This window comes from Puma concolor, chromosome B1 (assembly GCF_028749965.1).
Source record: "Puma concolor isolate L17-30 chromosome B1, mPumCon1.1.hap2, whole genome shotgun sequence".
Classification (NCBI taxonomy): domain Eukaryota; kingdom Metazoa; phylum Chordata; class Mammalia; order Carnivora; family Felidae; genus Puma; species Puma concolor.
The window spans coordinates 38,918,222-38,944,228 of record NC_141670.1 but is presented as its reverse complement, the minus strand read 5'-3'; the positions used below and the strand labels follow the sequence as shown (position 1 = coordinate 38,944,228).

At 35.4% G+C, this 26,007-nt stretch overlaps 1 protein-coding gene across 18 annotated transcripts in view; it reads left to right on the top strand.

The window, feature by feature from the left end:
- Window positions 1–26,007, top strand: part of PSD3 (pleckstrin and Sec7 domain containing 3) — an 810,275-nt gene that overhangs the window by 604,938 nt on the left and 179,330 nt on the right. For all 18 annotated transcript variants that reach the window (XM_086703516.1, XM_086703515.1, XM_086703517.1 and 15 more), the window contains one exon: window positions 13,595–13,788. In XM_086703516.1, coding sequence (XP_086559642.1) covers window positions 13,595–13,788 — 194 coding nt within the window. The remainder of the gene's footprint in view (window positions 1–13,594; window positions 13,789–26,007) is intronic.

Sequence of the window (26,007 nt, the reverse complement as noted above, 5' to 3'; positions counted from 1 at the left end):
TGTTGTCATTTGCATCCTGTAAGTCCCGGCCAACAGAGAGCCATGCATATTTAAGCATCCCCATCCACCACCAAAAAAAAAAAAAAAAAAAAAAACAGCCACCACCAGATGGAGCCAGTCTGCATCTCAGACTACAGTAGATTTTTACTCTCAGAGCTTGACAAGGTCATTTCATTAATTTTCAAAATGTCAAAAAATACTTGCTTTGCAGGATTGAATATTTTCAACCCTCACTTATTTTCAGAGTTTTACTGAGCTGTACTCTTTGAACATTTCTTTTATTGTTGTCCTATTTTTTTTAATACTCAGATATCATAGAATATACAAGCTGCTCCAACAACAGCCCTGTCTAAAAGAAATGTAGTGCATACAACATAATATAATTTAAAAATTTTTAGTGTCATATTATAAAAGAAAAAAGAAATCAATGAAATCAATTTTATAATGTATTTTTAAATTTAATCCAGTATATCCAGAATATTATCATTTCAGTATGTAATCAGAATAAAAAACTATTGAAACATTTCTTCCCTTTTTTTGTACTAAATCTTTTGAAATCTGGTGTATATTTTTTCACTTACTAGACATCTCAATTTGGATTATCCACTTTCAAGTTCTCAATAGCTATAATTGGCCAGTGGCTACCATGTTAAACATTGTAACTCTACGAGCTTCTTTTGGTTGATGTTTATATAAAGAAAAATTATAATTGTATCCCCAAAACTCAGTACAACATATTAACACAATACGTGTGGTAAGTCTCAAATGACATTGCAATTGAAGGACAGTCATGTAGTCATTTTGAAAAGTATGCCCAGTTGTCGTTAAATAATTTTCTTAAACTAGGATGTTACTTATGCAAAAAGAGGTAGGAAGCATAAAAAGTATTTATTTGTTTAAAAACACAATTATTTGGGGGTATGGAAGCAATATTTTAAGCACCTTATATCCTGTATGAATGATTGTTGTTTGTATATAGGCATTTTTACTGTGCTTTAGCCACTTCTTAAGAAACTGAGATTGACATGTAATACACTATATTACTTTTTTCCCTTTCAAGTACCAGGGACTAGGCTCCCATTTGCCATTTTTTGACCTGACAGTGATTTCCAGAAATGAATTACTTGCATTAAGTGGGACATGCCTTTGATGCTAACTCTAAGTACAGTGCTTTTGAAATTGTGTTTGTGTTGACTGAAATTAAAGGGTTTTCCATAGTGCTTCAGGATTTTAAAACAATCTGATTCCACATTCATTTTAAAAAGTGTTTTAAACTTTCAGCTTAAACTACAAAAGGCATTACATGTTAGGAAATTTTTGTACATTTATATTTTGTACAGCATATTATTGCTTTTATAGATCTCAGAATAGTGTTTGTTTATTTCTCTCTCACTTTGCTATTTAGAGTACTCTGTTTAAGAAGTAGGCAACTTAAAAACTTTTATTATCTATAGCCACTTTTTTTTATGAATGAGAATTTTTACAAAACTGTGTAGCCATCCAAAGTATAAAATTAAACAGAATGCCTAGGCTGACTACATTGTGATACATAGTCTAAGTTTTACATACTATGTGTTTATAAAAAAAATTCCACCATTCCAGTGGATATACTTTATAATAAATATTATACATTAAAATTTATAAAGCAGAATTATGCTTCATCAACTTCATACTCAGATTTTGTTTACTCCCTGCAAAATATTAAACAGTTTAAAAGAACAAGCTTGGAAACAATGTATATAGTAGTAATTTCTTATAGCTCTTCATTTTTAAAATACTTAACATAATTCCCAGGGTAATGGTTGTTTTTTCTACCCACAGCTCAAAACCCTGCAAAATTAGTAATCACCAAATATTGAGGGTAACTTTATAAATAACTTTTGAGGTCAAGCAGTTAATAACTTCTTAACTCTTAAACTGTATCCTATTTTTCTCCTTCAGAATGAGAAAATAGTACTTTGAATGTGATCATCTTAAAATACCACTGCATGGAAAAAGAAAAACTGAAAAATTTACTGTGATTTTTGTCTTGGACTTACTAATTTTAAATCAGTCACAATTGCTTTAGAAATAGCCATGTGTGGAGTGCCTGGGTGGCTCAGTTGGTTAAGCCTCCAACTTCAGCTCAGGTGATGATCTATCTCATGGTTGGTGAGTTCGAGCCCCACGTCAGGCTCTGTGCTGATAGCTCAGAGCCTGGAGCCTGCTTCAGATTCTGTGTCTCTGCCCCTCTCCTACTCATGTTCTGCCTCTCTTTATCTCTCAAAAATGAATAAATGTTAAAAAAAAATAAAGAAATAGCCATGTGTATCATGTGGTCTCTTTTAGGCATGTGGCTGATACACATCAAAAATAAATTTAATATAATCAAACCTATCAAAATTTATATTTCTGATGACAATATAATAATATAGAATGGTATAGTGAAAAAATAAGTCTAATATTTGTATGCGCTTTGTATACAGGTGAAATTAGAAAGGAGATATAATTTTTTCAGGTAAATGGATTTTGGCTTGCTCATATTGAAATTTGCTTTGTATTGTCAGTTGCACAAACAAAAACTTATGTAAGACACTACACAGAATGGAATGATTTTAAACATGCAGGGGCGCCTGGGTGGCGCAGTCGGTTAAGCGTCCGACTTCAGCCAGGTCACGATCTCGCGGTCCGTGAGTTCGAGCCCCGCGTCAGGCTCTGGGCTGATGGCTCAGAGCCTGGAGCCTGTTTCCGATTCTGTGTCTCCCTCTCTCTCTGCCCCTCCCCCGTTCATGCTCTGTGTCTCTCTGTCCCAAAAATAAATAAACATTGAAAAAAAAAAATAAATAAACATGCAATATTTGGGGCGCCTGGGTGGCGCAGTCGGTGAAGCGTCCGACTTCAGCCAGGTCACGATCTCGCGGTCCGTGAGTTCGAGCCCCGCGTCGGGCTCTGAGCTGATGGCTCGGAGCCTGGAGCCTGTTTCCGATACTGTGTCTCCCTCTCTCTCTGCCCCTCCCCCGTTCATGTTCTGTCTCTCTCTGTCCCAAAAATAAATAAAAAACGTTGGGAAAAAAAAAATTTTAAACATGCAATATTTGAATGTGAAACTGCAATTCTTTTTTTTTAATGCAAGGGATTTTTTTTTTGTTGTTTTTCAAATGAATACAAATGTATATCTTAACAGTATTAAATCTTTATGGTGACAGTAGAATAATCTATTTGAATACTAGGAATCTTCTTTCTGGATTGATTCCAAACTATGAAATATCTATAACACTGTATTTTCATATTATTATCATGATGCTATTTACAAACACAAATAATTTTTCATTATAAAAATAAAACATAGGAAGTAGAAATAACCCAGATAACTTTTAGAAGAGAGATAAAAAATACATTAAAAAATTTTTTTTAGTTTATTTTCTCTGAGTGAGAGAGAGAGTGGGGGATGGGCAGAGAGAGAAGAAGAGAGAGAATCACAAGCAGGCCCCCCACTGTCAGCACAGAGCCCAATGTGTGGCTCAAACTCATGAACCATGAAAACATGACCTGAGCCAAAATAAAGAGTCAGCCACTTAACTGAGTGAGCCACCCAGGTGTCCCCCAAAAATATCTTGAGGCAGATGAAAATGAAAATACAACATACCAAACTTATGGGATATATGAAAAGCAATTCTAAGAGTGTAGTTTATAGTAATTAATGCCTACATTAAGTTAAAGGTAAGATCTCAAATAAACAACCTTATACCTCAAGGTATTAGAAAAAGAACAAACTAAACCCTAAATTAGAAGAAAAAAAATAACTAAAGTCAGAGTAGAAATAGAGTCTAAAAAAGACAATAGAAAAGATCAATGAGACAAAGAGCTCAGTTTTTAAAAAGTTAAGCAAAATAGACTTAAGAGGACTCAAAGAAAATTAGAAATGAAACATACATTATAATTGATATCATGGAAATATAGTCAATCATAAAAGACTATTATATGACAACAAATCAGAGTAAAAAAGAAAATTAAATCCCTAGAAATAAGCACCCTGCCACGACTAAATCATGAAAAACAAAACAAAACAAAAAAAAAACAGAAAAACCAACAGACCCATTACTATTAAGGAGATTGAATCAGCAAGCAAATACTTCCCAAAAAATAAAGTCCAAGACCTGATGTTTTCCCTGGTGAATTCTACCAAACATCAATGAATTAATGCCAGTCCTTCTAAAACTATTCCAAAAAACAAAGAGGAGGGAAAAGTTTAAAAATCTTTTACAAAGCCAGCATTGTCCTGATACCACAGCCAGACAAGGATTGGGGGGGGGGTGGGGGGAGTCCATTCCTGATAAACATAGAGGCAAATGATCCTCAATAAAATATTAGCAAACTGAATGCAACAGCACATTGAAAAGATCATACTCCATGATAAGATGGGATTTATTCCAGAGATGCACAGATGGTTTAACATTGCAAATCAATAAATGTGATATACTTCATGATCAAAATGAAGTATAAAAACTATATTTTTGTTTCAGTAAACTCAGAAAAAGCATTTGATAATATTTAACATTTTTTTTAAGATACCTCTCAACAAACTAGGTACAGAGGATGTACCTCAACATAGTCAGGGCTAAATGTGACAACTGCGTATCTTATATCCTATTCAACAGTGAAACGCTAAAATCATTTCCACTAAGATCAGGAACAATACCCAAGGATGCCCACTCTTGATATTTTATTCAATATAGTACTGGAAGCCTTAGCCAGAGGAGTTAGGCAAAAAAAAAAAGAAATAAAAGGCATACAATTCAAAAAGGAAGAAATGGGGCGCCTGGGTGGCTCAGTTGGTTAAGCTTCTGACTTCAGCTTAGATAGGATCTCAAGGTTTGTGAGTTTGAGCCCCACATCAGGCTCTCTGCTCACAGCACAGAGCCTGCTTGGATCCTCTGTCTCCCTGTCTCTCTGCCCCTCCTCTGCTCATTCTGTCTCTCTCAAAAATATATAAATAAACTTTTAAAAAATATTTTTAAAAGTTTAAAAAGAAGTAAAATTATCTCTGTTTACAAATGACATTAAGACTAGAAAACCCTATAGACTTCAACAGAATCACTAGTAGATTTAATAAATGAACTCAGTAAAGTTGCACAATATATGTAAAATCAATATACAAAAAATCATTTGTGTTTCTGTGTTATGACAGTGAACTATCAGAACAGATGTTAAGTAAATCCCAAGTATAACAGGATCCAAACCAGTAAAATACTTAGTTATAAATCTTTTAAAAAATGTTAATGTTTTATTCATTTTTTTGAGAGAGAGAGAGAGAGAGTGCAAGTAGGGGAGAGGCAGGGAAAGACAGAGACAGAATCTGAAGCAGGCTCCAGGCTCTGAGCTGTCAGCACAGAGCCCAACACAGGATTTGAACTCATGGACTGTGAGATCATGACCTGAGCCGAAGTCAGACACTTAACTGACTCAGCCACCCAGGTGCCCCAGGAATAAATTTAATGAAGGAAGTGAAAGACTGTACACTGAAAACTATAAGGCACTGATAAAAGAAAGTGAAGAGGGCACAAATAAATGGGAAAAATATTTTGTGTCTACTGCTTGGCATAATTATATTGCTAACGTCTCTGTACCACACAAAGCAATCTATGGATTCAGTTCAATCCCTATCAAAATTCCAATACCACTTTTTCACAAAAATAGAACACTCCTAAAATTTGCCTGGAACCACAGAAGATGTCAAATAGCCAAACCTATTTAAATCTTTACTTAAATTTTATTTTATTTATTATATATTCTTTATTGTATACTCTTTAATCCCCTTCCCCTATTTCACCTATAAACCTACCCACCTCCCCTCTGGTAACCATCAGTTTGTTTGCTATTGTTAAGAATCTGTTCTTCGGTTTTCTCTTTTTATTTTTCCTGTAATCATTTGTTTTGTGTCTTAAATTCCACACATGAGTAAGATCATTTGTCTTTCTCTGACTGACTTACTTGGCCTAGCATTATACTCTCTACCTCCAACCATGTTGTTGCAAATAGCAAGATTTCATTCTTTCTTATGGCTAATATTCCAGGGTGAGCATGAGTGCATCTGTGTATGTGTGTGTATTACATGCCTTTCAGTTTTGCTGATTATTCCCTTCACTGTGCAGATGTTTTTCATTCTGATCTATTTCCAATAGCTTATTTTTGTTTTTGTTTCCCTTGCCTTAGGAGACATACCTAGAAAAATGTTGTACAGCTGATGTCAGAGAAGTTATTGCCTATCTTCTCGTACGATTTTTATGGTTAGGGCTCACACATTTAGGCCTTTAATCCATTTTAGGTTTATTTTTGTGTATGGTGAAAAAAATGGTCCAGTTTCATTCTTTTGCATGTATCTATCCAGTTTTCCTAGCACCATTTGTTGAAGAGACTATCTTCAGTCCACAAAACTGAAAGGTAACCTATAGAATAGAAGATACTTGCAAATGACATAACTGATAAAGGATGAGTATCCAAAATATATAAAGAATTTATTAAACTCAAAACCCAAGAAGCAAATAATCCAGTTAAAAAATGGGCAGAAGACATGGACATTTTTACAAAGGAGATATACAGATGGGCAACAGACACATGAAATTATGCTCAGCCTCACTTATCATCAGGGAAATGCAACTCAAAACTACAATAAGAAAATAACCTCATACCTCTCAGAATGGCTAAAATTAACAGTACAAGAAACAACAGGTATTGGCAAGGATGCAGAGAAAGGGGAAGCATCTCACACTGTTGGTAGATATGCAAACTGGTGCAGCCACTGTAGAAAACAGCATGCAGGTTCTTCAAAAAGTTAAAATATAACTACCCTGGGGTACCTGGGTGGCTCAGTTGGTTGAGCACCAACTTCAGCTCAGGTAATGATCTCACAGTCTATGAGCTCAAACCCCACATCGGGCTTTGGGCTGACAGCTCAGAGCCTGGAGCCTGCTTCAGATTCTGTGTCTCCATCTCTCTCTCTCCCCCTCCCTGACTCACGCTCTGTCTCTCTTCTCTCTCAAAAATAAAATAAACCTTAAAAAAATAGAACCAGATGCCTAAGATTCAGTAATTGCACTCCTAGGTATTTACCCAAAGGATACAAAAACACTAATTGGAAGAGATACATGCACTTTGATGTTTATAGCAGCATTATCTATAATAGCCACATTTTAAAGCAGCCCAAGTGTTCATTGACTAATGAATGAAAAGAAGACATTGTGTGTGCGCGCGCACACACACACACACACACACACACACACACACACTATGGAATATTACTCAGCCATCAAAAAGAAAGAAATCTTGCATTTGCAATGATGTGGATGGAGTTAGAAAGTATTATACTAAATCAAATAAGTCAGAGAGATATACACTGTATGGTTTCACTCATATGCAGAATCTAAGAAACAAACAAAAAAAATGAACAAAGGGGAAAAAAGAGGAGCAAACCAGGGAACAGACTCTTAACTATAGAGAACAAACTGATGGTTACCAGAATGGGAGGCAGATTGGGGGATGGGTTAAACAAGCGATGAGGATGAAGGAGTGCACTTTGGCATGATTACTACCGAGTCAAGTATGGAAGTGTTGAATTACTATTTTGTACACCTGGAACTAATATTACACAGTGTGTTGACTAACTGGAATTTAAATAAAAACTTTTAAAATGACTGTCTTTTTCCCATTGTATATTGATTCCTGCCTTGGTGATTAATTGATCATACGGTTCTAAGTTCATTTCTGAGTTTTCTATTATGTTCCATTGATCCACGTGTCTGTATTTATGCCAGTACCATACTATTTTGATTACTACAGCTTTGTAATATCACTTGAAGTCTGGAATTGTAATACATCCAGTTTTGTATTTCTTTTTCAAGATTGCTCTGGCTATTTGGAGTAAACTTTTGTGGTTCTATACAAATTTTAGGATTCTTTTTTTTTTAAGTGTGTTTATTTTGAGGGAGACAGCAGGGGAGGGAGAGAGAGAAACCCAAGTAGGCTCTACGCTGCCAGCACAGAGCCCAATGTGGGGCTCAATCTCACAAACTGAGCCAAAATCAAGAGTTGGATGCTTAACCGACTGAGCCACCCAAGGATTCTTAATTCCAGATTTGTAGAAAGTGCTGGTGGTATTTTAATAGGCATTGCATTAAATCTGTAGATTGCTTTAAGTAGTTTAAACATTTACAAAAATGTGTTCTTCCAATCCATGAGCATGGATTGTCTTTCCACTTCTTCACATTGTCTTGAATTTCTTTTATCAGTGTTTTTTTTTTTTAATTTTTATTTGTTTAGTTTGAGATAGATGTGTGCGGAGGACAAAGAGAGAGAGAGAGAATCCCAAGCAGGGTCTGCACTGTCAGTGCAAAACCTGATGCAGGGCTCAAACTCTGTGAACTGTGAGATCATGACCTAAGCCGAAATCAAGAGTCACGTTTAACCAGCTTGGCCACATAGCACCCCCTTTTTATCAATGTTTTATGGTTTTCAGAGTACAGGTCGTTCACCTTTTTAGTTATGTTTATTGCTAGGTATCTTACTGTTAAATGGAATTATTAATTTCTGTTTCTGCTGTTTAATTATGAGAGTATAGGAATTCAATTGATTTTTGTATCCTGCAAATTTACTGAATTCATTTATCAGTTCTGGTGGTTGTTTGGTGAAGTCTTTAGGGTTTCTATCATGTCATATGCAAATAGTAAATAGTAAAAGTTTGACTTCTTCCTTGCCAATTTGGATGCCTGTTATTTCTTTTGTTTAATTTCTGTGGCTAGGATTTCCAGTACCATGTTGAATAAGAGTGGTGAAAGTGGACATCCTTGTTTTGTTCCTCACCTGACCAGAAAAGCTCTCCAATTTTTTCCCATTGTGTATGATTTTGGCTGTGGGTTTTTCATATGAGGCCTTTATTATATTGAGATATGTTAGCTCTAGACAGACTTTGCAGAGGATTTTAATCATGAATGAAAATTGTTCTTTGTAGAAAGCTTTTTCTGCATGTATTAAAATGTGTTTTTTTATCCTTTCTCTTATTGCTGTGACATATCTTGTTGAATGTTTTGCAAATATTGAACCACACTTGCGTGCACAGAATAAATCCCACTTGACCATGGTGTATAATTTTTTTTAAATATATTGTTGGCTTTACTTTTCTAATATTTTGTTGACAAGTTTCTCATATTAATGAGAAATATTGGCCTGTAGTTCTCTTTTATGTGATATCTTACCACAGCAATCTTCAGAAAGAAGAACAAAGCTGGAGGCATTATAATTCCTAATTTCAAACTATATTACAAATCTATAGTAATCAGCAGTTTGGCACTGATGTAAAAAACAGACACACAGATCAATGGAACAGAATAGAGAGCCTAGAAATAAACTCATAGAATTTGTTCAATTAATTTTTAACAGGACAGCCAAGAATATACAGTGGGGAAAAGATTATGTGTCCAAGAAATGGTTTTTAGGAAAATTGGGTATCCACATGGAAGAGAATGAAATTGGACCTCTGTCTTCTACTTTACACAAAAATCAACTCAAAATGGATTAAATCTTTGAACATAAGACCTGAAACCATAAAGCTCATAGAAGAAAATCTAAAGAGTATGCTCTTTGACATTAGTCTTGATAGTGAATTTTTAGATTTAGGAACAAGAGCAAAATTAAGTGAGACCACATCAAACTAAATAATTCCACACAACAAAGGAAACCATTAACAAAATAAAAAGGCAACCTACTAAGTGGGAAAGATATTTACACTGTTTGTGGAAATGTTAACCTGTATAGTTGCTATGGCAAACAGCATGGAGGTTCCTCAACAAATTAAAAATAGAACTACCAATAATCCCACTTCTGAATATATAGCCAAAGAACACAAAATAATTATCTGAAAGAATTACTTGTACTCTCATATTTATAGAAGAATTATTTATAATATCCAAAGTATGGGGAAAACCTAAGTGTCTATCTACAGATGTATGGATACAACTATATATACACAATGGGAATATTACGCACCCTTATAAAAGAGTGAAATCTTGTCATAGGTAGTAGACATGAATGAATCTGGAAGCCATTATGCTAACTGAAGACAGAGAAAGACAAATACTACATGGTATCCCTTGTTGTATTGTAATATGTGGAATTTTAAAAGAAAGTTGAATTTACAACAGTGAAGAATATGTCACTTTCAAGAGTTGAGTTGTGAGGGAAGTAGGGAACAAGTGGTAAAAGAATATAAACTTCTCAGTTATAAGATGGATACAATCTAAGGAAGTAATGTATAACATGCTGAGTACAGTTGATAACAGTGCATTGAATAGTTGAAATTTTCTGAGAATAGAATTTACATATCTTCACACACAAAATTTATATATATATATACATATATTTTTATATATGTATATATTTATATATACATATAATTTTACATATTTATATATGTATAAGTGTGTATATATTTTATATATATTTATATATATATATATAAATATATATATATATATGTGTGTATATATATATATAAGTGTGAGGTGAGGAGTGTGTTAACTCAATGAGGGACCCCTTTCATGATGTATATTAAATCCTCATACTATATACTTTAAATATCTCACATTAAATGGTCAACTACATGCAAAACAATTTTTAATAAAGCAACATAGAAGAGGAAATCTGATCCATACAGTAACTAATTATGATTTTCCAGGATTTTTGCAGCCTTCAGAAGATAGTTTTGTGAAAATCAATAGTGGCCATTAATTTTAAATAAATGAATAAATAATTAAATCTCTTACATGCATAAATCAGTAATTCCAGAGGGAGAGGAGGATGACAGCAGAGTAGGAGGATCCTAGGCTCTTGTTGTCCTATGAACACAACTAGATAACTATCAGATCATCCTAAATAACCCAGAAATTGACATGAAGACTGACAACAAACTCCACAACTTAAGGGAGAGAAGAATCCTCATCAAAGAATGTAGGAAGTACGGAGATATGGTTTAGGGGAGAAACTGATTCCAGGTGCTACAGAGGGGAGAGAGTTGTGGTCACAGAAAAGGATGAGAGAGAGAGCAACACACAAGGAGAATATTGCCTCAAAGCCATTGCCTTGGAAAACAAGACGGGCTGGATATCATGAGAACTTGCTTAGAACCTGTATTTTTTTTTAAAAATGTTTGTTTTTAAGAGCAAGAGAGCAAGAGAGGAGGGGCAGAGAGAGAGAGAAACAGAGAACCTGAAGCAGGCTTTGCACTTTCAGCATAGAGCCCAATACCGGTCTCCAACCCATGACCCTTGAGGTCATCACCTGAGCCAAAGTCAGATACTTAACTGACTAAGCCTCCCAAGTGACCCAAGAGCCTGGATTTTTAAAGGTCAGGATGCTTGCCTGGGATATAGTCCAGAGGGCACTGTGCTGCTCCTGGAGAGAAGGCAGGCAAACCAACCAAAGGCAACAGCATGGAAGCAGCAATCTGAAAAATGCCTGGGGCACCCAAGAGGGAGATTATTCACTCTTGGGGCATGTGCCTGATGGGAAGCATTCACAGAGATATCTCTTCAGGAACAAAGGAGCTGGCTAGTGCCAATTCCATCCCCAACCCCTCAGCAAAAACACAGCCACCTACCAGAAGTAGCATATTGCCAACACTGGCTGCCTAACTTGCATACACCAGGCCCTAACTCCCTACATTATGGTGGGACAGCCCTTATCAGGCAAGCATGCCTCATTCCCAGCATGGTGGGCCCCAACCCCAGATGACCAGCAGAAACCATGGCTGCAGATGACCAGCCTGAAGGATACAGCAGCCAAAGCACAATAGCAGAGCAGAGACAGCACACACCAGAGAAAATCCCTGAATCACCAGGTCCAGGACATTACATATTCTCTTCCTTAAGGAGCCATTGCTTTCAGGAGCAGGAAAAATAACTAGCTTTTCTAGCACAGAAAAAAAGACAAAGCCTTATACAAAATGTCAAGATAGAGGAATTTATACTAAATGAAAGAACAAATTACATCCACAGCCAGATATCTAAGAAAAAGATATAAGTAACATTCATGATTGAGAATTTAAAGCAACAATTATAAGGATAGTCACTGAGCTTAAAAGAAGTATAGAAAACATCCAGGGGACCCTTGCCACAGAAATAAAAAAGTGAAAACAGAACCATTCAGAGATAAGAGTTCAATAAACAAGATTACAAACATGCTTGATGCAATGAACAGCAGGCTGTAAGTAGTAGAGGAACAATGACCTAGAAGACAAAATAATTGAAAGAAACGAAGCTGAACAAAAGAAGAATTATGCAACATGAGAATGGACTTAGGGAACTCAGTGGTTCAATCAAGCATAATAACATTATAGGAGTGTCAAAAGAAGAAGACAGAAAAGGGGGCAGAAAATTTATTTGAGGGAAGAATAGGTGAAAACATCCCTAATCTGGGAAAGGAAAAAGACATACAGATCCAGGAGACAGAAAACTCCCATCCAAAGCAAAAAAGCCGGCCAACATCAAGACATATTGCAATTAAATTTACAAAATGTAGTGATAAAAAATTTTTAAAGCAGGAAGACAAAAGATTCTTCAAATAATCAAATAGCAATGGAGAAAAAAAAACCACATTTTTAATTTGATCACCAAATGCACAACTTTGATAATTGTTAATTTTGTGGTTTATTTTAAATATATTTTTGTGGTGGTTATTTTGAAGTTTTAATCAAAAATCTTTAATCATGAGTGTCTAATAAACAGTAAAAACAAAGGTAAGCCAAGAAATTGAAACAGGTGAAATAAGACAAATGTTCTTAATTCGGTGTTGTGTTTTTCAGCAGTTTATCAGTCTATTAGCTTTCATCTTCATTTCACTCCTCTTTATTAATTGAATGTAAGCATCCATTTTCTGCAAACTTCATACTAAGTGTACATTAAAAGATTTGCCCTGCTTGAAGGAACAGAGATTCACAAAAGACTGGGCAATTGGTTTTCTCAGTGGTGCCCCACATTTTTATGGCAGTTGAGAAAATTGTAGCTAGAAGATGCCAAAGTACTAAATGACGCCACCATCCTACCACATTGATAGCTTTACTGGGGGTTTCAATATAAGAGATTATTTGGTGGATATAGTTCAGTATTATTCATTGTACTTAATCTAAAATTATTCATTGTATTCTGTGTACTTGGCGATGTGCTAAAACATGTAAAAATCAAAATCAAAATCATGATTTCAGCAAAAGAATCCTCACTCTTTTGAAAGAAGACAAGTATGAAGGTAGTGGGTAGAAAGAGCAAAGGCTTTAGAGATTTTGCAATCATTACCTTACCATCTCTCTTTGATTACTAGATCTGTGGCCTTGGGAATTTATTTAAACTCTCTGAGTTTGCTTCCTTATCTGTAATATAGGATACTAATATCCATCTTACAAGATCTTTATGATCATTAATATTTGACACAGACACACAGTAAGTGATAGCTCTTATTATAGTGTTTTTATCAAGACTGATGGACTATTGGAAAACATGATAGTTTATTACACTAAATAACTTTGTTCATTGAATATTGTGTTAGGTGCTCAAACTGTGTTTTCTCCCTTTAGAGATGATGAGGAGAAAAAAAAATCTCCAACTGAAGGAACTGATGAGAAGGCTAATGGAACACATCCAAAGACCATCAGTCGTATTGGGAGTACTACCAACCCATTCTTAGACATTCCTCATGACCCAAATGCTGCTGTATACAAAAGTGGATTCTTGGCTCGGAAAATCCATGCAGATATGGATGGGAAGAAGAGTAAGCATAATTTGTTATTGTCATTTTCTATTTTAATTATTTCATCTTGAGGCTCAAAATTTAAAGTGAATTTATCTGAAGTAAAGTCAAGGATAAAGAAAAATTATATTAGGTTTGTCTAGAAAAGTATTACTGAAGTTTGATGATGCCTCTAACCCTCAGAAATCCATTGTCACGCTTGATCTTCTCCAAGTAGAATTATAGAACTTCAGAAATGGAAGACCTCTTACAGATTATTCCTTTCTAGCTTTTTATTCATTTATTTACTCTTGCCTTCAACAAATAATTTTGAGTACTTACTATGTGCTAGGCATCAAAAATATAGCAATGAATACGATGGAAAAGGTATCTGTCTTCATGGAGTTTACATCTCTCATGGTTGTGGGGAAGAATTAATTTATAACACATAGAATAATCAATAATGTAAGATCCCAGAAACAAAACAGGAAGGGAAAGAATTGCAGTCTATGCACATTTGAATGATTGGCCTTTGTGGAAGATGGATAGGTACAACATAGGCATGCATGGTATAATTAGTATTGGGAAATTAGAGTCCCATCTGATAGCTTTGTGAAGTATGAGACATAGTTACCTATAACAGATAATAGTGTTTGAAATTTGGAAGAAATGAAGTATGTTTCTGTGCTTAGAATAGCCTATGTAGAGTGAAATAGCAATTTGATACCAGGCTAAGGTAAGCTGGTATGTATGCTCACAATTAGTAGGTTAAACCTTTAGGGTATCCTTACCTACCTACAGATGCAAACATGTAGTGCTTGGATGGACATTACCACTATTTCCATCTGTGACTTTTTCTTACTGTGGTAGTACTTTCTGTTAGGTTACAGTCAAGAGAAAGACTGTAATAGAGTGGCTTTGGAACTGACTTAAGATGCTAAGTTTCTCAGTTTTTCCAAGTTTCTTAGGAGTACCTCTACCATATTTCCTGTGCACTCTATATACTAGCCTACTAGACTACTTGATTTTTTCTAAGAGAATTGTGTCAGGACTCTTGTAGTTGCAAGTGACAGCAAATCTGACTGGCTTATGAAAAAAGGGCAAGGCCACACTTAAAATGAAGAATTATCACCAGGACACTTTATTATATTGTCTCTGCATTATAGTGCATGTCACCTGTATTCCTTACAACAGGGCTCTTTCACATGGCTAGATACATAATTATTAGCAGCATTACTTTATGTGTTCAATTTTGTCACCAAAGTATTCTTGTTTCCTAACTTTGAATTTAGGAATTCCTAAATTCCTGCCTAACCTACTTATACCATAATATACTTATGTGGCAAGATTCTGATTTGTATTACAGAGGGATGGAATACTGTGATTGACAGCACACACTTGGTTGAATGCAAATAGAAAAGTTCCCTCAAGAATGAATAAAATACAGAAAAGGGGGTCTTTTTGGTAGATAAAACAATGGTATTCATTTCTTTGTTGCCAGCATACACACACACCCTTTCTCCATCCAGTTCAAATGGTGCTTTTGCTGAACCTAGTACAGTTTTCCATTTATAACCACAGATACACTCATTCTCTGTCCCACATGCCATGCCTAGAAGTGACTCTCATCTCCAAGATTAAAATTAGCTGATTGGTGTCCATTTTGTCTCAGATAGGGATGTAAATTCACTTATAGGCTAAATTAAAAATATACAAATGTCTGACATACTTCATGTAAAGTAATAGAAGCAAAAAACAGAATAACTGCAATTTAAAATAACAGTTCAAAAAAGCAAAAATAGCAAGATAGCTATCACTTATTCCATGTAATTTTCTACATTCTGCCTCATAAGGATAACAAAGTTAACCTAATTGAGTCTTTTTTCATTGAGTCCCTTCCCTAGTGATGGATTGACATAATTGGTTAGCTTATTCCAGAGAGTCCCCAGATTCAGCCTATCAATGACATTTTCTTTGTTTCATGTTTCCCTGTGCCATCTTGGAGGATTATTGGAGAAAATTCCCTTGCTGGAAGCTCTACTCCCTTATTAGCCCACTTTTATATGAGTATAGGTACAAAATCTAGGAGTTGCTTAGCAGTTGAGACAGAACTCTTATATCACACTAGGTTTTTCTGCCAATATAACTACTTTAAAGCCTTAGTTAACTCCTTTGAGTACTTCAGATTGATTAGGACAGTATGTCATAGGACTTTTTAGCAACCTAAGAATTTCTGCCTAGGTGGGACCCTCCCCTGGAAGACCAGTGACAGGCCCCTGCCCACACCACATCCCTAAAGCCCGGAGTTTTAAGACTAGCAGGCTTGGCTGTGATACAGCTCAGAGGGCACCACAGGCTAACAACCTGGAGGCAGACAGTGTGGATACAGCAATCTGAAACACACCTAGAACACACAGAGGGGAGATTATTCACTCTTCTCAGCTTGCTTTCCTGATAGACAGCATGCACAGGGACTCCTTTCCTTGAAGAAAGGAGCTGGCTGGTGCCATTTCCCTCCCCTGCCCTCAGCATAAACACAGAGCCATTTGTGGGAAGCAGCATAGCATCAACACTGGCTGCCTAACCTGCTTATACCAAGCCCCACACCCCTGGGCTCTGACACTACTGCCCTTCTTGGTCAAGCTTTCTCCCATCCTAGCATGGTTCCCTTTCCATAGAACACCAGCAGAAACCCCTGCCCACACCATGGCTCCCAACCAGAGAATTCTGTAGGACTTTAGTTCAGGTGGAAGTAGTATCATATCTCATTTAGCAAGCAGACCAGAATATACCTAGTTAAAACTTGATTCTGGCCAAAGACCAAACACTGTCAACTGCAGGCAAGACAGACAACTGGCCTGAAGGATACAGCAGCCAGAAAAGAACAGCAGAGTGCACACATCACACTCTGAAGTACCAGGCCCTGGGCACTATATGATCTCTTTCATAAAGCCATTATTCTTAGAAGCAGGAAACCTAATGGAGTTTTCTAATATACAGAAGAGGATAGAAACTTAGATAAAATGCCAAGACAGGAATTTAGCCCAGATGAAAGGAGAAGACAAGGCCATGGCCAGAGATCTAAGAGAAACAGATATAAGTAACGTACCTGATGGAGAATTTAAAGCAACAATCATAAGGATACTTACTGGGCTTGAGAAAATAATGGAAGACTTCATGCATGTCCTTACCACAGAGATAAAAGAGTTAAAAACAGAAATGAAAAATGAAGTAACATTCAAAACAAGCTTGATGCAATGAACACAAGGATGGAAGAAGCAGAGAAACAACTAGGTAATGTAGAAGATAAAATAATGGAATATAGTGAAGCTGAATAAAACAGAGAAAGAAGAATTATGCAACATGAGAATATACTTAGGGAACTCAATTACTCCATCAAGCATAATAACATGCATATTATAGGAGTCTCAGTAGAAGAGAGAAAAGGGGGCAGAAAATTTCTCTAGATCCTAGGAGGCACAGAAACCTCCCATCAAAATCAACAAAAGTGAGCCAGCACTAAGGCATTATAATTAAATTTGCAAAATATAGTGATTAAGAAAAAAAAAATCTTAAAAGCAACAAGACAAAAGAAGTCCCTAACCTACAAGGGAAACCCATAAGGCTCGCTGCAGATTTCTCAACAGAAACTTCCCAAGTCAGGAGAGACTGGCATGATGTATTCAAAATTCTGAATGGGAAAATTTTGCAGCCAAGAATACTCTGTCCAGCAAGGCTATCATTCAGAATAGAAGGAAAGGTAGAGTTTCCCAGATGAACAAAAACTAATGGAGTTTAAAGCAGCCCTGCAAGAAAACTTAAAGGGAACTGAGTAGAAAGGAAAGACCAAAGTGACAAAAACAAGAAAGAAGAGAACATCTCCAGAAACCATGACAAAAGAAGGAATAAAACGGCATTAAATACATATCCATCAATAGTTATTCTGAGTGAAAATGGACTAAATGCTCAAATCAAAAGACATAGGGTGTCAGATTGGATAAAAAGACAAGACCCATCTATATGCTACCTACAAAAGACTCATTTTAGACCTAACACAACTGTGCCTTGAAAGTGACAGGATGGAGAAATATTTATCATGCAAGTGGACACCTAAATAAAGTTGGAGTAGCAATACTTATATAGGACAAGGTACACTTTAAACCAAAGACTATAACAAAAGATGAAGAAGGGCACTGTATCATAATAAAGGAGTCTATCCAAAAAGATCTGACAGTTGGAAGTTATTATGCACCCAAGATGGAGGCACCCAAGTGTATAAAACAATTAATAACAAACATAAAGCAACCCCTTGATAATAATACAATAAGAGGAGGAGACTTTATCACCCACTTATATCAGTGAACAGATCATCTGTGGAAAAAAATTAAACAAGGAAACAATGGATTTGAATGACATACTGGACCAGATGGACTTAACAGATATATTCAGAACATTCCATCCTAAAACACCAGAATACACATTATTTTCAAGTGCACATGGGACATTCCCCTGAATAGATCACATACTAGGTCACAAATGAGACTTCAAAAAGTACAAAAAGATTGAGATCATACCATGCATCTTTTTTGACCACAACACTATGAAACTTGATGTCAATCACAAGAAAAACTATGAAAAGACAACAAATACTGGAGGTTAAACAACATGCTACTAAACAATGAATGAGTCAACCAGGAAATCAAGGAAGAAATTTAAAAAATACTTGGAAACAAATGAAAATGAAAACACAGTGGTCCAAAACCTTTGGGATATGCAGGAAAAGCAGTCCTAAGGTGGAAGTATACAGTGCTACACGCCTACTTCAAGAAACAAGAAAAATCTCAAATGAAAAACCTAATCCTACACCTAAAGGAAGTAGAAAAGGAACAACAAATGAAGCCTAATGCCAGTAGAAGGAGGTAAATAATAAAGATTAAAGCAGAAATAAATGGTATAGAAACTAAAAAAACAATGGAGCAGACCAATGAAACTAGGGATTTCTTTGAAAATGTTAGTAACATTGATAAACTCTTAGCCAGATTTATCAAAAAAAAAAAAAAAAGAAAGAAAAAAAGGAAGGACCAAAATAAAATAAAAATAAAAGAGGAAAATTAACAGCCAACACTACAGAATACAAACAATTGTAAGAGAATATTATGAAAAATTATATGCCAACAAATTGGAAAACCTTGAAGATTGGATAAATTCCTAGAAAGATATCATACCAAAACTTAAATAGGAAGAAATAGAAAACTGAACAGACCAATAACTGGAAAATAAATTGAATTAATAATCAAAACTCTCCCGACAAACAAATTCCAGGGCCAAGTGGCATCACAGGTGGGTTCTACCAAATATTAAAAGGAGAGTTAATACCTATTCCTCTCAAACTATTCCAAAATATAGAAGAGGGTGGAAAACTTCCAAATTCATTCTATGAGTCCAGAATTACCCTGATACCAAAACCAGATAAAGACTCCACTAAAAGAGAAATAGAGGTTAATGTCCCTGATGAACATGGATGTAAAAAGTCTCAATAAAATAGCAGCAAACCAAATCTAACAGTACATTAAAAGAATCCCCATGATCAAGTGAGATTTATTCCTGGACTGCAAGGGTGGTTCAGTATTTGTAAATCAATCATCATGATACACCACATTAATAAAGGAAAGGATAAGAACCATATGATCTTTTAAACAGATGCAAAAAGAAAAAAACATTTGACAAAGTACAATATCTATTCGTGATAAAAACCCTCAATGTAGTAGGGTTATGAGAGAGAACATAACAACATAATAAAGGTCACATGCGAAAAAAACCACAGCTAATATCTTCTTCAGTGGGGAAAAACTGAGATAATTTCCTCTACAGTCAGGAACAAGATAGGGATGTCCACTCTCACCATTGTTACTTTGACATAGTCCTGAAAGTCCTAGCCACAACATTCAGAAAACAAAAATAAATAAAAGGCATCCACATCAGCAAGGAAGAAGTCAGACTTCAGTCTTTGCAGATGATGTGATACTCCATATAGAAAACCCGAAAGACTCCATCAAAAAATTGCTAGAACTGAAACATGAATTCAGTAAAGTTATAGGATTCAAAATCAAGGCACAGAAATCTTTTGTATTTCTATACACCAATAATATAGCAGCAGAAAGAGAAATCAAGGAATGGATTCCATTTACAAGTGCACCAACAACCCTAAGATACTAGAAATAAACCTACTCAAGAGGTAAAAGATCTGTACTCTGAAAACTATAAAACACTGATGAAAGAAATTGAAGAGGACACAAAGAAATGAAGATATTCCGTGATCATTAATTGGAAGAACAAACTTGTTAAAATGTCTACTACCCAAAGCAGTCTACACATTTAATGCAATCTCTATCAAAATACCACCAGCATTTTTCATAGAGCTAGAATAAACAATTCTAAAACTTGTATAGAACCACAAAAGACCCTGAATAGCCAAGGCAGTCATGACAAAGAAAAGCAAATTGGAAGCATCACAATTCCAGGCTTTAAGTTATATTGCAATGCTGTTGTGATCAGGACACTATGGTACTGGCATAAAAACAGACACATGGATCAGTGGAACAGAATAGAAAACCCAGAAATGAACCACAACAATATGGCAATTTCATCTTCAACAAAGCAGGAAGGAATATCTAATGGGAAAAATTCTCTTCAACAAATGGTGTTCTGAAAATTGGACAGCAATATGCAAAGGCGTGAAACTGGGCCACTTTCTTACATCACACACAAAAATAAATTTAAAATGGCTAAAAGACCTAATTGTAAGGTGGGAAACTATTAAAATCTTAGAGAACACAGACAGTAACCTTGTTGACATCAGCCATAGCAACTTTGCGCTAGATAAGTCTCCTGAGGCAAGGGGAACAAAAGCAAAAATAAACTATTGGGACTTCATCAAGATAAAAACTTCTGCACAGTGAAAGAAACAATCAATAAAACTAAAAGGCAATCTTTGGAATGGGAGAAGATATTTGCAAGTGATGTATCTGATAAAATGTTAGTATCCAAAATTTATAAAGAACTTATCAAACTCAACACCCAAAACACAAATAATCCAGTTAAAAAATGAGCAGAAGACATGAGTAGACATTTTTCCAAAGAAGGCCAACAGACACGTGAAAAGTTGTTCAACATCACTCATCATCAGGGAAATACAAATCAAAAGTGCACTGAGGTATCACGTCACACCTGTCAGAATGACTAAAATTAATGACACAGCAAACAACAGATGTTTTGAGTTTACTGAGAAAGGGAATCCCCATTACACCATTGGGAATGCAAACTGGAACAGCCACTGAGGAAAACATTATGGAGGTTCCTCAAAAAGTTAAAATAGAAGGGCACCTGGGTGGCTCAGTTTGTTGATTGATCAGCTCTTGGTTTCAGCTCAGGTAATGATATCACAGTTCCTGGGTTCAAGCTCCGCATTGGGCTCCAAACTGGTGGAGCAGAGCCTGCTTTGGATACTCTCTCCTTCTTTCTACCCCTCCTCCACTCTTGCTCACTCTGTCTCTCTCTCTATCTCTCTCTCTCTCAAAAAAAAAAGTTAAAAATAGAAATACCCTATGATTCAGCAGTTGAAGTACTAGGTATTTACCCAAAGGATACAAAACTACTGATTCAAAGGGGTACATGCACCACAGTATTTATAGCACATTGTCAACAATAGCCAAATTATGGTAAGTGCCCACATGGCAATCAACTGACTAATGGATACAGAAGTGGTATATGTATGTAATGGAATATTATTCTGCCAAAAATAGGATGAAATCTTGTCTTTGCAACCACATGGATGGAGCTAGAGAGTATCAGGCTAAGCAAAGTAAGTCCATCAGAGAAAGACAAATACTGTCTGATTTCACTCATGTGGAATTTAAGAAAGAAAACAAATGAACATAGAGGGGGGGGGAAATAAAACAGACTCTTAACTATAGAGAACGAACTGATGTTCGTTGGAGGTGAGGTAGGTTTGTGGACAGGTTAAATGGATGATGGGTATCACGGAGTGCCCTTGTGATGAGCACTGGCTGCTATGTGTAAGTGATGTATCAGTAAATTCTGCAGCTGAAACTAATATTACATTGTCTGTTAACTAACTGGAGTTTAGATAAAAATTTGAAAAAAGGAAAAAAAAGTTACCTTGGAATAAGGGAGTGAGATTGAGAGATTGCTGTGGTGTATGCTAAGTATATGTTTAACTTCATAAGAAACTTCCCAACTATTCCAAAGTGTCTCTGTACCATTTTGCATTCCTCCTAGCTATGCATGTTATGTCCTCTTGATAAAATGATTCCTTTCTCATGAAATGATCCCCCTCATTCCTGGTCTTACTTATTTTGAAATCCACTTTGTCTTAGATTAACATAGTAACTCTCCCTTTCTTTTTAGTTTCTGTGTGATATTTAGATTTTTTTTCTAGCTTTTTAATCTATAATTTTGTCTTTAAAATTGTTGTATACAGCATATTGATGTCTTGCTTTTTATCAATTTACAATCTCTGTGTTTTAACTAGAGTGTTTTCCTGCCTTGTTTAAGATTTGTGTGTGTGTGTGTGTGTGTGTGTGTGTGTGTGATTCTTTCTTCAATATTGGTGTATTGTCTTTGCTCTTTGTTTAATAATTTTAATGATTGTTTTTGGATTTACACTATAACTTGTCACAGTCTGTTTTCAAATTTTACTACTTCACGTGTAGTTTGAGACCCTTACAACAGGCTATTTTCTTTTCTCTTTTCCTAGCATTTGTGCTACTGTCATATGTTTTACTTGTGTATATGTTGTAAAACTCCTAGTACATGGTGATTATTTTTGCTTTAAATAGAAATGTGGTTTTTACCTTCACCCACACATTGACTATTTCTGGGATACTAAGTTTCCCTTTGCTTTTCCAAATTTCCACTTAGTATCTTTTTTTCTTAAATAATTTCCTTTAATATGTCTTAATAGTAAAGTCCTGCTAGCAAGAAATGTTCTCATGTTTTATTGGTTTTAAAAAAAATGTGCAATGCAAGGGTGCCTGGGTGGTTCAGTTGGTTGAGCGTCTGGCTCTTGATTTCATCTCAGGTCATGATCTCACAGTTGGTGAGGTAGAGCTCTGTGCTGGTAGTATGGAATCTGCTTGGGATTCTCTCTCTTTTCCTTTCTCTCTGTTCCTTCCCTGCTTGTGCTCTGTCTCTCTTAAAATAAATTAATTAAAAAAATTTTTAATGTACACTGCATCTTAATTTTAGGAATTTATGATTACTGGTTGTAGAATTATTTGGCAGTGTTTTCTTTTTCCTTCAGTAATTTAAAAACATTCCATTGTTCAGTGCCCTGTGTGATTTCAGGCAAAATGCCTGCTGAAATTATTTGTTCCTCTGTACTTAGCATGTTTTTTTTTTTTTTCCTCCTTCTGACTGCTTTGGTGACTTTTCTTTTTCTTTTTGATTTTCAGCAGTTTTATTATGAGCTGTCTTAATGTGGTTTTCTTTTTCCTTGTCTGGTGGTTGACGTTCTTGGATTCATCAGTTTATATTTTTCACCAATTTTGGATATCTTTTAGCCTTTATTTCTATGGCACCCACCCCTCTTTCTGGGACTCTAGTTTCCTGTATATTTGACTACTTGGTATTACATGAAAGGTTCTTTGAGGCTCTGTACAGTTTTTTCCAAATCTTTTATGTAGTTTCAGGACTTTATTTTAGTAACACTTTATTGCTGTGTCTTCAAGTTTACAACAGTATTTATCATTGTGTATATAGTATTCTTACTGTTGAAACTGCATCATGAATCTTTTCTATCCTCCATTTCTCTCATTATCAAGATTGTGTTTTTCTTAATATCCTTGAGCATATTTGTCATATTTGCAATAGCTATCTTAAGGTTCTTCTCTTTGATTTCCTTTCTCTTTCATTTCCAGACTGTTACTGTAATTGTTCTGCTGCCTCGGGTTATACTTTTCTTCTATCTTTGTATTCCTAGTAATTTTTATTTGAATACCAGACATGTGACATTTTGGAAGACTAGATTTAGTTTTATTACTTTAAAGAATACTGGATTCTATTGTATGGATAAGTAACTTGTAAAATAACTGAATCCTTTAGAGGCTTGCTGTTACCCTTAGTTATGATGGATCCAAAGCAGCCTTTATTCTGGGATTTATTTAGCTTCATACTAAAGCATTATTTAGACTCCATTGCCCTAGTTTTGCAAAGTCTTTCTGTACTCTGTCTGATGAGAGCACAGACTATTCTCAGCCCTATGTGAGCTTTTGAAATTGTTTATTCCACTACTTTTTGGTAGTTCTTTCCAACACCTTGGATAATTTACTTTCACATGTACTCAGGTTAGTGCTCTAGCCAAGACCTGGGAATTAACTCTGTAAATCTCCAGAGCTATCCTCTTGTGTAGCTTTCCCTCTGCTGGACAGTTCTAGCCACCTCAGCCATACCAAACTTAGCATGACTTCCAAGTTCTGTTTTGGTACCCTCTTTCACTACTGGATCTTAGCTATTTCTTCCAAGCAGTAATCTGGGATTACCTACCTCATTTGTTCCTTTCTCTTTGGAATCTATTCAAAGCTGCCTATTATACAACATCTGAAAACTTTTGTTTTATATGTATTGTTCTGTTTTCTAGTTCTTATGACAGGGGAGCAGTTTTTGTAACAGTTAATTTTTCATAGGCATAAGGAGAACTAAATTGATGACTGATCCCTTTTGTTAAGAAATTTCTTTCTAGGGGCGCCTGGGTGGCTCAGTCGGTTAAGCGTCTGACTTCAGCTCAGGTCATGATCTCGCGGTCCGTGAGTTCGAGCCCCGCGTCGGGCTCTGTGCTGACCGCTCAGAGCCTGGAGCCTGTTTCGGATTCTGTGTCTCCCTCTCTCTCTGACCCTCCCCCATTCATGCTCTGTCTCTCTCTGCCTCAAAAATAAATAAACGTTAAAAAAATTAAAAAAAAATAAAAAGAAATTTCTTTCTAGTTGTCTCAGATCTCAAGACTTAATATTTACTGAGCTATGAAAGTGATAAGGAATTCTAAGCCTTTGAGTACAATTGAACTCGTTAGATATGTATTTGGAGATTCAGAAAGGAGTTGTTTGCTTTCCAGCTAATCTCCATGCTCTCCCTACCTCCTACTTGTTGGACTTTAAATCATATCCGTTTGAACTGGTTTTTCTCAGTGATAGATTGCTGCTGCTTCTTGGAAATGTACTGGAATGGCTGAACTGCTTCTGAACCATTTGCCTTTTTCTTTTAAGAGGTGATCACTATAAGTAAATTCAGAATATACTTTATGTTACTAATGTCTGGTGTGTTTTGAAATAGATCATTTTTAACTTCCAGTACATTAAAAAAGTAACAACAGTGGAGCTTTCTTGGAATAAGGGCTTCAAATAATTTTTGAGGTATCTGTGTAATGACACCTTTTTGACATATTTATCCAAAGTCTATAAACACTTTATTTGGGTTATCATGTTCAGTGTACCTAGAACTATATTGTATTTATATACATACATACATATATATATGTATATGTATATATGTGTGTGTATATATATACATATATATGTATATATGCATTTGTATATATTTGTGTCTGTGTGTGTATATATACATATATATGTATTTGTGTGTGTGTGTGTATGTAAACATATCCAGGTGCTCTGATATTATAGCTATTACTCTGATACTGATATTACCAAAAATTTTTAATAAGTGAAGATTTTGGTTAAAACTATGGGGAGATTAAAACCCTGATTAACTTGTCTCTAAAGGACCTCTTGTCTGACTCAATATTTGGTATCTTTCACTGTTTAGTTAACTCTAAGGACTCAGTCTGTCAGATGTATCTGTAATTGCTCATAAGCATTTTAAAAACCTTAGAAGTTTCCTTTGCTTCATTTAATTAATTTATTTAGCTTTTTAAAAATAAGCTCAACTCAGAAATTTTAACTGGAGGAGACAAATCATGATTGAAAGCAAATGTTGTATATTTTATAGAAGTATATGTGTTTATCAGACTTATTAAATCTGACAATAAGGTAAAGTATTGACAGGTCAAATTTGGAAAGCAAACTATCTTCTGAATTTGTCAAAGTAAAATACAAAATTCAGTATAACCTCTTAGTTTTATTAGTCTGATGTGGGAAATTTGTGGAAAACAAGAAAGGTATTAAAGGTAAATCAAGAAAGGTAGACAAGATATTCAAAATTTTAAATGTTCAAAAAATGAGGATGATA